We start from the raw sequence: 15,569 nt of genomic DNA on the forward strand, positions 1-15,569 counted from the left end.
AAGCATAAATCACATAGGACATATGAAACAAAGATACAAGTTAAAAAGCAAAAACAAAAAACAAAAAAACAAATTACACAGGCAACAATGAGCATGATGAAAGCAATGGTACATCACATTTAAATACTAACATTGAATGTAAATACTAACATTGAATGTAAATGGCCGAAATGCTCCACTTAAAACATACAGAACCACAAAATGGATAAGAACTCACCAACCTACTATCTGCTGCCTTTAAGAGACTCACTGACCACATAAGAACTCACATAAACATAAAGAGGTGGAAAAAGGCATTTCATGCAAATGGACACCAAAAGTGAGTAGAGGTAGCTATTCTTATATCAGACAAAATAATATAATGGTAAAAGGCCTTGTCCAACAGGAAAATATCACAATCCTAAACATATATGCACCTAACACTGGAGACCCCAAATTTATTTTTATTTTTTTTGAGACGGAGTCTTGCTCTGCAACACAGGCTGGAGTGCAGTGGCCGGATCTCAGCTCACTACAAGCTCCGCCTCCCGGGTTTACGCCATTCTCCTGCCTCAGCCTCCCGAGTAGCTGGGACTACAGGCGCCCGCCTTGTCGCCCGGCTAGTTTTTTGTATTTTTAAGTACAGACGGGGTTTCACCGTGTTAGCCAGGATGGTCTCGATCTCCTGACCTCGTGATCCGCCCGTCTCGGCCTCCCAAAGTGCTGGGATTACAGGCTTGAGCCACCGCGCCCGGCGGAGATCCCAAACTTATAAAACAATTAGTAAGAGTCCTAAGCAATGAGATAGACAGCAACACAATAACAGTGGGGGACTTCAATACTCCACTGACAACACTAGACAGGTTTTCAAGACAGAAAGTCAACAAAAAAACAATGGAATTAAACTATATCTTGGAACAAATGGACTTAACAGATATAACAGATATATACAGAACATTTGATCCAACAACCGCGGAATACACATTCTATTCAACAGTGCATCCAACTCTCGCCAAGATAGAACATGTGATAGGCCATAAAACGAGCCTCAATAAATTTAAGAAAATTGAAATTACATCAAGCACTCTCAAAAACCCCAGTGGAATAAAAATGGAAATCAACTCCATGCAAATACATGGAAATTAAATAACCTGCTCCTGAATGAGCATTGGGTCGAAAATAAAATCAAGATGGAAATTTAAACATTTTTTGAACTGAGTAACAGTAGTGGCACAACCTATTAAAACCTCTGGGATACAGCAAAGGCGGTGCTAAGAGGAAAGTTCATAGCCCTAAACACCTACATCGAAAAGTCTGAAAGAGCACAAAAAGACAATCTAAGGTCATACCTCAAGGAACTAGAGAAATAAGAACAAACCAAACCCAAACCCAGCACAAAAAAGGAAATAACCAAGATCAGAGCAGAACTAAATGAAATGGAAACAAAAAAATTACAAAAGATAAATGAAACAAAAAGCTGGTTCTTTGAGAAGATAAACAAAATGGATAGACCATTAGTAAGATTAATCAAGAAAAGAGAGAGAAAATCCAAATAACTTCACTAAGAAACAAAACAGGAGACATTACAGCTGATACCACTGAAATACAAAAGATTGTCCAAGGCTACTATGAACACCTTTATGCACATAAACTGGAAATCCTATAAGAGATTTATAAATTCCTGGAAAAATACAACCCTCCTAACTTAAATCAGCAAGAATTAGATACCCTGAATAGACCAATAACAAGTAGCGAGATTGAAATGGTTTCAATTTACCAACAAAAAAAGTCCAGCACCAGAGGGATTCACAGCAGAATTCTACCAGACATTCAAAGAAAAATTGTTACCAATCCTTTTGACACTATTCCACAAGACAGAGAGAGAAGGAACTCTCCTTAATTCATTCTATGAAGCCAGAATCACCCTAATACCAAAACCAGGGAAGGACACAACCAAAAAAGAAAACTATAGACCAATATCCTTGATGAACATAGATGCTAAAATCCTTAACAAAATACTACCCAATTGAATCCAACAACATATCAAAAAGATAATCCACCATGATCAAGTGGGTTTCATACCAGGGATGCAGGGATGGTTTAACATATACAAGTCAAAAAATACGATACACCACTTAAACACAATTAAAAACAAAAATCACATGATCTTCTCAATAGATAGAGAAAAAGCATTCAACAAAATCCAGCATCACTTTATGATTAAAACTCTCAGCAAAACTGGCATATAAGGGACATACCTTAATGTAATAGAAGCCATCTATGACAAACCCACAGCCAACATAATATTGAAGGGGGAAAAGTTGAAAACATTCCATCTAGAACTGGAATGAGACAAGGATGCCCATTCTCCCCACTCCTCTTCAACATAGTACTGGAAGTCCTAGCCAGAGCAATCAGACAAGAGAAAGAAATAAAGGACATCCAAAACAGTAAAGAGGAAGTCAAACTGTCACTGCTTGCTGATGATATGATTGTTTTACCTTGAAAACCCTAAGGACTCCTCCAGAAATCTCCTAAGACTAATAAAAGAATTCAGCAAAGTTTCCAGATACAAGATTAATGAACACAAATCAGTAGCTCTTCTACATACGAACAGTGACCAAGCAGAGAATCAAATCAAGAATTCAATCCCTTTACAATAGCTGCAAAAAAGGAAAAAATAAAAATAAAACAAAAAACAACTTAGGAATTTACCTAACCAAGGGGGCAAAAGACCTCTAAAAGGAAAACGACAAAACACTGCTGAAATAAATCATAGATGACACAAACAAATGGAAACACATCCCATGCTCATAGATGGGTAGAATCGAAATTGTGAAAATGACCATACTTCCAAAAGCAATCTACAAATTCAATGCAATCCCCATAAAAATACCACCATCATTATCCACAGAATTAGAAAAGACAGTTCTAAAATTCATATAGAAACAAAAAAGAGCCCGTATAGCCAAAGCAAGACTAAGCAAAAAGAACAAATTTGGAGGCATCACGCTGACTTCAAACTATACTATAAGGCCACAGTCACCAAAACAGCATGGTACTGGTGTAAAAATAGGCACATAGACCAATGGAACAGAATAGAGAACCCAGAAATAAACCCAAATACTTACAGCCAACTGATCTTAGACAAAGCAACCAAAACCAGAAAGTGGGGAAAGGACACCCTTTTCAGCAAATGGTGCTGGCATAAGTGGCTAGCCACAAGTAGGAGAATAAAACTGAATCCTTATCTCTTATCTTATACAAAAATCAACTCAAAATGGTTTGAAGACTTAAATCTCAGATGTGAAACTATAAAAATTCTAGAAGATAACATTACAAAAACCCTCTAGACATTGGCTTAGGCAAGGATTTCATGACCAAGAACCCAAAAGCAAATGCAATAAAAACAAAGATAAATAGTTGTGACTTAATTAAACTAAAGAGCTTTTGCATGGCAAAAGGCAAAAAGGAACAGTCAGCAGAGTAAACAGATAACCCACAGAGTGGGAGAAAATCTTTAAAATCTATACATCTGACAAAAGATTAATATCCAGAATCTACAACAAACTCAAATCAATAAGAAAAAGAAATCTCACCAAAAAGTGGGCTAATGACCTAAACAGACAATTCTCAAAAGAAGACATACAAATGGTCAACAAACATATGAAAAAATGCTCCACACCACGAATGATCAGGGAAATGCAAATCAAAACCACAATGCAATACCACCTTACTCTTGCAAGAATGGCCACAATCAAAAAATCGAAAAACAGATGTTTGCATGGATGCAGTGAACAGGGAACACTTCTACACTGCTGGTGGGAATGTAAACTAGTACAATCACTATGTTTCCATAGTGTTTCCACTGTTTTCACAGTATGGAGATTCCTTAAGAACTGAAAGTAGAACTACCATTTGATCCAGCAATCGCACTACTGGGTATCCACCCAGAGGAAAAGAAGTCATTATACGAAAAAGATTCTTGCACATGCATGTTTATAGCAGCACAATTTGCAACTGCAGAACTATGGAACCAACCCAAATGCCCATAAATCAACGAATGGATAAATAAACTTTGGTATATTTATATGATGATGGAATATTACTCAGTCATAAAAAAGGAATGAATTAACAGCATTTGCAGTGACCTGGATGTGCCTGGAGACTATTATTCTAAGTGAAGTAACTCAGGAATGGAAAAACCAAACATCGTATGTTCTCACTGATATGTGGGAGCTAAGCTATGATGATGCAAAGGCATAAGAATGACACAATGGACTTTGGATACTTCAGGGGAAGGATGGGAGTGGGGCGACGGACAAAAGACTACAAATATGGTACAGTGTACACTGCTCGGGTGTCAGGTGCACCAAAATCTCACAAATCACCACTAAATAACTTATTCAAGTAACCAAATACCACCTGCACCCTAATAAATTATGGAAATATTTTAAAATAATTTAAAAATACATATAGAACTAAAACACACCAGCATTTAGACAGAAAGTGCATATATGGAGATTAAGAGTTCCAAGATTCTTGAACTGTTTGTGAAATGGTAAAAACACTAATTTATATTAGGCTTTAGTAAGTCAAGGCAACATGTATAATCTCCACAGTAGTCACTAAAAATAATAATAAAATAAAGTTAACTACCAAGATAATTGGGAGAAAGGAAATTAAATAACATACAATAATAAATTTTAGAGGAGACCAAAAAAGAGAAAAAACAGGACACAGAATAAATGGAACACAGAGATATCAAATAATAACATGTTAGATTTAAATTCCAAAATACCAGTAATTACATTCTTGGTATAAATGGACTAAATACTTCAATTAAAAGACAGAGATTGTAATACTGCACTAAAAATTACTTTTTCATACAAAACACTCCCTCAGCATTAAAGATAAAGTTTAAAAGTAAAAGGACACCAAAATAAATCATGCAAACACTGACCAAAAAGCTGGGACCACTATATTTAATATGAGACAAAGTAAACTTTAAAAAGGGAGAAAGCATTTAAGGATATTTTATAATAACATAAGGTTTAATTGACCAGAAAGATAAAACAATTCTAAAATTGTATGTATCTAATAATCTCAAATTATAGAAAAGAAAAATTCATAAAACTCAAAATAAAAATAGAAAAATCCACAATTTAGTGGGGAATTTTAACCATACATCTTTCAGTAAATAATGTAACAAGCAGACAAAGTATCAGTAAGTATATACAAGATCTGAAAACACATTTATCAAACTTAATCTAATTAAAATGTACAGAACACTGTATCCCCAAACTTCAGAATGTCTTTTCTCAAGTATACATGTATCACTTATGAAAAATGTGCATATGGTAGGGGGGCCAAAAAGAAATCTCAACAAATTTTAGGCTGGGTGCAGTGATGCATACCTGTAATAGTAATTCTAGTACTTTGGGAGGCCGAGGCAGGTGGATCACCTGAGGTCAGAAGTACGAGATCAGCCTGGCCAACATGGTGAAAACTCTGTCTGTACTAAAAACACAAAAATTAGCCAGGCAGGGTGGTGCATGCCTGTAATCCAGCTATTCGGGAGGCTGAGGCACAAGAATATCTTGAACTTGGGAGGCGGAGGTTGCAGTGAGCTGAGGTGGCACCACTGCACTCCAGCCAGGGCGACAGAGCAAGATTCTATCAAAAAAGAAAGAGAGAGAGAGAAAGAGAGAGAGAGAGAGAAAGAGAGAAAGAAAAGAAAGAGAAAAAGAAATCTCAACAAATGTCAGAATTAAAATCATATCAAAAATGTTTTCCAATCACTGTGAAATTAATCTAGAAGTCAATAATACAAAGCTGAAATATTTCATATATTTAGGAACTAAGAAATATCCTAAATAGTTCATGGATCAAACAATATAATACAATGGAAATGACAATTAAAACATAAAATAGTAAAATGAGTGCAATGAAGCTAAAGCCACGCTTCAAAGTAAATTTGTATTCTTGAATGTATACATCATGAGAAGAAATGCTGAGAAAAAAATCAGTGAAGATGGGCCATACAGAGGGCAAGGTTTTAGGTAGATAAAAGGAAACAGGGGTGTTTGAGACAAGCAAACTAGCATGGGCCAAGTACTATCAGCTTGGGTCTATCAAGTACATGGAGATCCTGAGACTTCAGTATAGTGGGTCTGACAGTTAATGCTTAATTTCACTAAGGGAATGAGTAAACTCTGAAGAATTGTAAGTCCATGAGTGTAATATTCAAAGTAGTACTTCAAAAGCATATCACCAGGGAGGAGTGTTCAGGATGAACTACCTTCTCCCTACAGTGACACCCATTACGCTCTTTTATCATAATGACTTGTTTAATATCTCTCTTCCCTGTTAGATTCTGTGGGGACAGCTCTGCGTGGGGACAGCTCTGTGAGGCCAGAAAGTGTACCTGTCTTCTCCATACTGAATCCCCAGTGCCTAGGATACCATAAAATAGTGTTTAGAACATAGAACATGCTCAATAAATATATGTGCATTAAAAAAGGATAGAATATATAGGTGATGTTGACTTAGCTAGAAAGCCATTGGAATAGTTGGGCTCAGTTTTGGATTGACACACGAGTAGATCATAGGGCTGTGGTTGGCTGGCAGACAGGATGGTCTTGAAATGTACATGTGAATGCTCAGACTATTTGCTCTCTCCATTTTCTTAATTTCATTAATCATACCCCTTCATTCATTTCTTTGTTCATTCATTCAACAACTTTGTATTGAGTACCTGCCATGTACCGGTTATGTTCTGGCCCTGGAGGTACAGATGCAAAGAAAGCACTTCCTGCTGAAGTGAAGCTTACATTCTAATTGGGCAATTCAGACAGTAAATATGTATGTATATGACAGGTAGCAATAAGTACCTTGAAGAAAAATAAAGCAGGGAAAGAGAATGACAGGGTATGAACATGTACGCATTGTATCTCAGAAAAGGCCACGAAGCCAGGTTGACTAGAGCAGAGGAAGGGAGGGAAACGGTGGGCAGAGATACAATGGGACTGGTAAAGTGGGATATTTAGCATAAAGACTTTGGTTTCACTCTAGAGAAAATAAGAAGCCATTGAAAGATTTGAAACTGAGGATTCCCATGATCTGACTTATGAATATAAAAGGATCATTCTGGCCCTTAACTGGAGAATAAATTGTAGGAGGACAAGGGTTGAAAGAGATAGACAAGTTAGGAAGCTAATCTATAGATCACTTTGACAGCTTGCACTCTGGTCTCATCCAAGTCCACCTAAATGTAATTTATTATCTCTACCACCTGCCTCCTTTTTTTCCATCCATATTATCCAATCCAGAAATCATTACTTACTATTTTCACTATTATAATACTAGACACTCTAGTTTGGGGACTACAAGTTTGAAGAAGATAAGAGCAGAGCTTTGCATTCATGCCTTAAACAGTTCTACAGACAAAACTGAATAGAACAGAAAAATAAATAGTACATTGTTGAAATGGAAACTATGTGGCATAGTTGAAGGTTTGGGTACCTCACAGCAGCAAATAAAAACAAAAAATAATCATAAAATGCTTACTTGAAAATCTTTGAGAATTTCTGCATTAATGTACATTTATAGACATATAAGCCTAATCTTTTAGAATGCTTGATTTTTGACTTTGTTTCAAAGAAACAGGTGCAATTATATTACTTGTTCACTTTATTTTAATTCACAGACAACATACGGGAATTAATTTTTAAAATATATTAAAACCTAAATAGGCAACAGTATCAGCCAATATCAGGATATTTGACTTTTCTAATCAAAAAACAAAATTATATCTTTACAATCTTGAAACACACAATATTTCATGTTCTTAAATATAATGCCATACTTCCAAATATAGCATAAAGGAGCTAAAGGTAAATGCTTAAAGCTGAGTGTCTTCAATAGCTAAGAAAAGTAATGTAATAAAACATGGGATTTTATTCCTAGAAAGTATAATTGGATTTAGTGACTATCAAAAGCAATTATTATATTAACATTTACCTTTATTTGTAATAGTTCTAGAAATAAGAAATGGAGCTGTGACAATTTAAACAATTCACTTTTCTTATAAAGACAGTCTGAATATTGTCAAAACTGACCTGTGAGTTCACTAGCTCTACAAAAATTGTGTTAATATTTACTTAACAGAAGGAGGAGAAAGTTCAAAGCAAATAAGATAGTTACACATTAACACCAACTATATGCAAAGCTACATAAATGATTTAATATAGTCCTCTTATGCTACTGTATACTCAAGAAAATTAGAATGTAATTCAATTTTTAATATGTGGGTTTTTACAATTTATAATTATATAGACATGATCATTATTTGTCTGCTTAAAGAGCTTCTCATTGCTATTGATTTGCCTTTCTTTGAAAAGCAGGAGACTATAATAGTTCCTTTAGCTAGTGCATCTCAAATCTGTTACTAAGAGAAAAGAACCTTAAATAAGAAAAAAGCATGTCACTTCTTTCAAGCTTCATTTCTTCTATTTTATCAGGGGAAAAAAGGGCCTTATAAAAATTGACCAATGCAGTAGAGTTTGAATTTATATTCTCCTAAAATGGTAAACATAATAAATTGAGAACCAAACGCTCAATTTTATTTCATGCCAATTGTAGCTAGACACAATTATAGCAGAAGAACTGACTTTACAGCAATTGTAAAAATGTAAATAAGGCTTTAAAACTGACTCAGGAATTATATTTTATAACTGAAGCTTTGATTTTAATGTAAAAAATTATCTTAGGGCATGATATGCATTATTCAAAATGTTCTGCCTTTATTACCATTGAAATGGTAGTTATACTTCAGAAAACCGAGGGACAGAAACACCTGTTTCTTATCAAATCATATCTCCTAGTGATTACAATAATTTTATGTACAAGATAGACTTTAAAATTTAAATACTGCAATATTTTAAAGTTTATATTTTTAGATAAACGTTTATTTTTAAAATAGCAGTGGAAAATGTGAAACAAAATGTAACATGACAATTATCAATTTTAGTCCAAATATTCTTAATAGCAAAGTATCAAGTGTCTACATTTAAAATGTTTTTCATAACTTGTATTGATTTTTGTCCTAATGCAAACATTTAATTATTAAAATTTGGAAAATAACTAAATATTTTAAAAAGCAGTAAAAACTTTCAATAATTTGTTTTATTTTCTTCAAACCACCAGCCCATTTGGTGAGTTATTTGTCTATATAAAATTAGGATAATACTAAATTTATCTTTATAAATTGCTTTTTTATTAGTTCCAAAGCTCATGAGATATTAAAGTACATTTTAATTGAAAAAAAATCAAATGGCTTTTAAATCTATGTTTTCTTTTAAAAGAATGAAGTCCATGCCAAGTTGAGTCATGAAGAGAAATGTCAGTGCGATCCCTGGCAGCTGCTCGCTTCCCTGGGAAGGAAGGGCTGGTTAGGAGTACAGTAGCTAGCAAACCCCTCAGCACTCCACAAAGTCACTAGTGGGAAAAGAACAAAGGCCTTTCCAATGCAACTAACACAGATGTGCCCAAAGGCAAACTGTCAGAAACAGTTAAGATGACAGCTACTCACAGTTCATTATTTCCTTCTCACAGGTCACTGGGTGACAAGCTGGGTCAGTGTGCTTTGTTGGCTGTCCCAGTCCTTCTCCACCCCCTATTCCATTTAAATAAGGGTAAAGGACTCTTTCGGATAAACTAATGTAAACAAACACATTCCAGACACTTAATGCCAGAATATGGCATTTACTTTACTTTGGACCAAACTTAGAATTCAATGTACACATAACTTATTTTATTGAAGCAAGGATAGAAGCACACTTCTATGCCTACTTTTCAGTGATTATTTTAGATTGTGTGTGCATGTGTGTGCGTGTGTGTGTGTTTTAAGAGGTAAAGAAACTGAAATTACATTTACTGTGGTAAATTGTGGAGGCAGAGGGGGAAGAATGTAGATAAATCTCCGCCTTAAGGAAAAAAAAAAAAAGAAGAAGAAGAAGACAGAAAGAGTTGCTGGAGCCTATCACATAAACCCTGAGGAATGCTCACTAAGAAACGGCCTCCGAAAGATTTCTTATGAAATCAAATCCCAAACAGATTTACTAGTCAATTCCTATTGACTAAAAAAGCATAAATCTAAGTAAAAACCCTTTTAAAAATTCTTTTCTATCTCTGCTTGTTTTCACAACTAACACTTGAATGCTTACTACTTTTCTGGAAACTTAAAGACATCTCATTTAATTCTAACAACCTCAGACAGGTATTGTGGTATGGCAGCTGACATTAACTGCCCTGTCTTCTTTGACCTCACTTTTTCTAATACTATATTCCTTTCTTCCAAAGTGCAGTCATCAAACTGCATTGCCTCAGGGAAGAAGCAACAACAGAATGTAAAAGCCAAATCCCTAAGCTACCCAGTGCCCTATACCCTTAGAGAAAATATTTTTAAGCATGGGAAGGGTGAAATAGGCAAAGCAGGTGAGTTATCATGAGGGCCAGGTACAGCATGGGGCAAATACACAAACTCCATATATGTTTCAGGAATCTGAGAGCAGAAGTAAACTGTACCTCTTTCTTGAGTAGAGCCCAGGATAAGGATGAAAACCCAAGATAAGAAAATCCCAAGATAATGACAAGCGCCAGCATTCCCTCAAAAATGGCTGAGTAGAAATGGCTGCCAAATAAGTCTAGAGAGGCCAGAACCAGCCTCATAGAGCAGTATTACGAGTTCCCAAGTGTCCCAGTGTTTCTTGAGTTCCCATTTTAGATGAAAACATCAGACAAGGACTTTCCCCAAGGGACTTACATTCTAGTGATGGGAGAATAGTGGAGAGGGGCTTGGCTATATGGCTGCTCAGCCTATGGTCCTGTTGTAGATGGAGCATCAGGGAATTGAGAATCTTGTATGTGATTAAAAATAACTAGCAGGAAAAAGAACACCTGGAACCTAAATTTCCGTACTGTTCTGACACCCCATATTATGATACAGCAAGGTACTAAATTTGTTACTTTGTGTTCTATCTTCGAAACAACAAGTACAAAAGACTTGATGTTTAAATAATAAATAAATAATAAATTGGGGGAGTCACTTTTGCTATCTATCAGAAAAAAGTTGCCCTCCTGTCAAAATTCCAGGTGGAATATGTAATTTAGTAATATAAAATAGCTTTTAATTGAAATAAAAGTTTTTTGTCTCTTTTCATGCAAGTGACATTTCTATCTACAGTTCATGTATTTAAATTTAGGAAGGCTGGGTGTGGTGGCTCATGCTGATAATCCCATCACTTTAGGAGAGCGAAGTGGGAGGATTGCTTGAGGCCAGGAGTTCAAGACCAGCCTGGGCAATATAGCTAGACCCCATTTTTACAATGAATAAATAAATTAATGAAATAAAATAAATTTAGGAATTTCCTTAAACTTTAGTGAATACAGTAAGAATTATATTACTCCTTTAAGAGTATTTCAGTCAACAGTAATTTCAAACAGTTTTAGATTAAAATTGCAATTTATAAAGTCAGTTTATGATTTGCAACATCAACCCCAACAAAATAATAATGAACTTTAGTTTCCAATTAAATAAAAAGGATCAGAGAAATTGTTTCCATTTCTTAACCAAGGATAATTTTTCAATTGGTTAGCAATATCTATGATGTTATTTTTATTCTAGGAAGGGAAATAGGGTTGATTTGTTATCACTGGTTAAGACTATCTTTTGTGCACTTAACCTTGAGTCCAAATATAATATTCTCATGGAAAATAAAAAGGATTGCCCATGGAATAGTCTTCTTCAACATATCTTGGTATTTTAACAATTGAATATATGGTCTGTAGTGCCTTAGCTTAATTATGTTAATGATAGTTATTTCAGAGTATTTTAGTGAAATCCCAGGACAGCAACCCATCCTAAGTATAATAATAAACAATAACATACAGTACATCAATCTTCAACAAAATACACATAAATGTCACCTTTCTTCATCAAATGTGACCCAAAAACTACTACGTTTGAAAGCCAACGGGCTTTTGAGATATTTCAATAATCTTCAAGAAATCAATCTTACATGAAACTGAAGGAAAACATCGAATGTCATTGAGCAATAAAGCTCAGTTCTGTCAGTACCTTACCTCTGAGCAGAAGCCTTAGGATGTTTCTCTTCCAGTTTCCTCACCAGTGCTACTGTCAGCTGCCCTATCTCCTCAAGAGAACCTTCTGGCATTAAATGGGTGTCTGAGGGTTCTGGCAGTTGCTTCAGACCAGGGTTGCTGGCACTTTCTTGCAGAACCTAATAAATGAAATATAGGAATAAAGTAGCTAGTTTTCATTGACTGGAAATATCTAAACTTTACATACCAAAAATATAACACTGCAGTTTTCATAGTTCCTTCAGTGTTTCTACAACACATAAGTCCTTTGTACGTGGCCAAAAGAAGGCAATCCCAAGAAAAAAGGGTATCGCCATCTGTTCAATACAATGTTTATATAAACACATATGTTTATATAAATATAAATGTGCATATAGATACTATATTATGTGTATTAGTTTAAACTATCCATAACATTAATTATTAATATTAATTATTATTAATTTGTTCTTGCCTCCCAAAAACAACTTGAACATTTTTTCTGTTTTCAAAATACATTTTAGAGAGCTATGTCTGTCTTGCCTCTGGCTCACTACACTGACCTCTTCTGCTAAGTTTCTGCCATGTTCCTGATGAGCTGTGGTCCAGGCACCATGGTGAATGTGATATTCTGTCTGGGTCACATCTACTTGTGCATTTAGCTCCTCTAGGTAGGTCAGAACAAACTGAGGATAAGCCTGTAAGAAACGAAAAAAATAACAGGTAGTATCAGCCTTATAAACAGTAGCCAAAAATCCATCCAACTGGAAAGAGGGGAGGATAAACTAGATTAAAAATAAAAAGGTCTGGCTAATAAACTTTGTACTTTATTATCAACTTCATAACAAAATCAAGTGAAATGACTTTAATATTAACATTTCTAAATAGTTGTTTAATCTGATTAAGTTTAGCTAGATAGCTGATTTTTGCCCTTAGATAAGATTAAAACAGTAAAACAATCTTATACATTAATAATAATAGCTAATTTTATTGAGTTATTTCTATATACAAGGTATTATTGTATACACAACACATATATGTAATTGTGTAGTTGCTGTATTGTTTGGAAGTATTCAATTCTGCTCTAGAAGACAAGAAAACAAATTGAATGAATGAAATAGCTGCATTAAGCATAGATAAGATAGTAACCTGAGAAATGTCAGACACAAAGTAGAGCATATGTCTATGAACACAGAAAAGGCTCGAAAGACAAAACAGACATTTAATACTCATGACTCACTAAATAACCAACAAAGCAAAAAATATTTATTATATACTAAATACAAATGAAGCACATGAGGCTCACGATAATCATGAGGTCTTTAATTAGCCACCCATACTGGCTCTCATTTGGGATCTTATGAAGGATAAAATCCATCACTGCTCATCAGGCTAACTGGGGAGCACGGCTACTGGTCAAGTAACTCACACACAGCCCTCATGGAACAAGTGTGTGTCATTGTCCCAGGCATCTTTTATTTGTTGGGCTCCCAGGTCAAGTTTTCATTCTGGTTCTTGTAACTACACCAGCAGCAGGAAAGAGTAATGTAGCATAAAGGGGGGATATGTAAATACTGTATACCAGATTCAGGCTAATATGACCCTTCAACCCACTTGTGTAATATTTTGATTACGTTAATCTGGCTCATCTCTCTTTCCTTACGTTTTGTTTTATGTTTTAAATTGATTTAATAAGTCATGATGTGAATATTTTAATTTGTTCTGTGCACTTTTGTGTACCATGAGCTCCAGCCTAGCTTACCAAGTAATAACTTGGAGGCTACCCTTGCATGGAAGTAACTTTCCACATAACAACAAATTTGCATTTTAATCCTTGCAACAGCACTTTGCAATGGGTATTATTATTGTGCCCATTTTAAAGATGAGGAAGCAGACACAGGGAATGTAAGCAATATGCTTCAGTATCAGGGGAACCCACCCCCAATATTTCAATGTAGGTTCTTTCTATTTTCCATAAGTGTCGGCTGGTTAAGAAATAAAGAGAAAGAGTACAAAGACAGGAATTCTACAGCTGGGCCGCCGGGGGTGACATCACATATCGGTAGGACTGTGATGCCCACCTGAGGCTCAAACCAGCAAGTTTTTTATTAAGGGCTTCAAAAGGGGAGGGGGTGTAAAACATGGAGTAGGTGCAAAGATCACATGCTTCAAAGGGCAAAAAGCAGAACAAAGATCACATGCTTCTGAGGGAACAGGACAAAGGCAAAGCAGAACTACTGATAAGGGTCTATGTTCAGCTGTGCACATATTGTCTTGATAAACATCTTAAACAACAGACAACAGGGTTCAAGAGCAGATAACTGATCTGACCACAAATTTACCAGGGCAGAGTTTTTCCCTACCCTAATAAGCCTGAGGGTACTGCAGGAGACCAGGGAATATTTTAGTCCTTATCTCAACTGCATAAGACAGACACTCCCACAGCAGCCGTTTACACACCTCCCCCAAGGAATGCATTCCTTTCCCAGGGTGTTAATATTAATATTCCTTGCTAGGAAAAGAATTTATCGGCCGGGCGCGGTGGCTCAAGCCTGTAATCCCAGCACTTTGGGAGGCCGAGATGGGCAGATCACGAGGTCAGGAGATAGAGACCATCCTGGCTAACATGGTGAAACCCCGTCTCTACTAAAAAATACAAAAAATTAGCCGGGCACAGTGGCGGGCACCTGTAGTCCCAGCTACTCGGGAGGCTGAGGCAGGAGAATGGCATAAACCCGGGAGGCGGAGCTTGCAGTGAGCGGAGATGGCACCACTGCACTCCAGCCTGGGCGACAGAGCGAGACTCTGTCTCAAAAAAAAAAAAGAATTTATTGATATCTCTCCCACTTGCACATCCATTTATAGGCTCTCTGCAAGAAGAAAAATATGGCTCTTTTTGCCCAACCCCACAGGCAGTCAGACATTATGGTTGTTTTCCCTTGTTCCCTAAAAATCGCTGTTATTCTGTTCTTTTTCAAGGTGCACTGATTTCATATTGTTCAAACACACGTGTTTTACAATCAATTTGTACAGTTAACACAATTATCACAGTGGTCCTGAGGTGACGTACATCCTCAGCTTATGAAGAAAACAGGATTAAGAGATTAAAGTAAAGACAGGCATAAGAAATTATGAAAGTATTATTTGGGAGCTGATAAATGTCCACGAAATTTTCACAATTCATGTTCCTCTGCCGTGGCTCCAGCTAGTCCCTCTGCTCGGGGTCCCTGACTTCCCGCAACACATCAGTGTCATCCAGCTTGATTAATAGTCTGTCAAGCCTAAATATGCTCCTTCAATTATAATATAAACTCCTTACTGCACTTTTTAAAGTGTGGAGTAATTCTAAAAAACAAAAATCATGAGGGAGTGTTCAGCAGATGAACGGCACTAAGGTCCTTACATTGTTCTGGAAAAATAGATACTAAATAACTTTAAACTTTGTAAGA

At 35.9% G+C, this 15,569-nt stretch overlaps 1 protein-coding gene across 1 annotated transcript in view; it reads right to left on the minus strand.

Moving 5' to 3' along the window:
- Positions 1 to 15,569, minus strand: part of LOC105507765 — a 288,182-nt gene that overhangs the window by 95,038 nt on the left and 177,575 nt on the right. The window contains exons 9-10 of the mRNA XM_011936412.1: positions 12,684 to 12,818; positions 12,124 to 12,281 (exon numbers count right to left, since the gene is read on the minus strand). Of these exons, the coding sequence (XP_011791802.1) occupies positions 12,124 to 12,281; positions 12,684 to 12,818 (293 nt within the window). The remainder of the gene's footprint in view (positions 1 to 12,123; positions 12,282 to 12,683; positions 12,819 to 15,569) is intronic.

The sequence above is a fragment of the Colobus angolensis genome, unplaced genomic scaffold (assembly GCF_000951035.1).
Source record: "Colobus angolensis palliatus isolate OR3802 unplaced genomic scaffold, Cang.pa_1.0 Scaffold152, whole genome shotgun sequence".
NCBI classification, from domain to species: Eukaryota; Metazoa; Chordata; class Mammalia; order Primates; family Cercopithecidae; genus Colobus; species Colobus angolensis.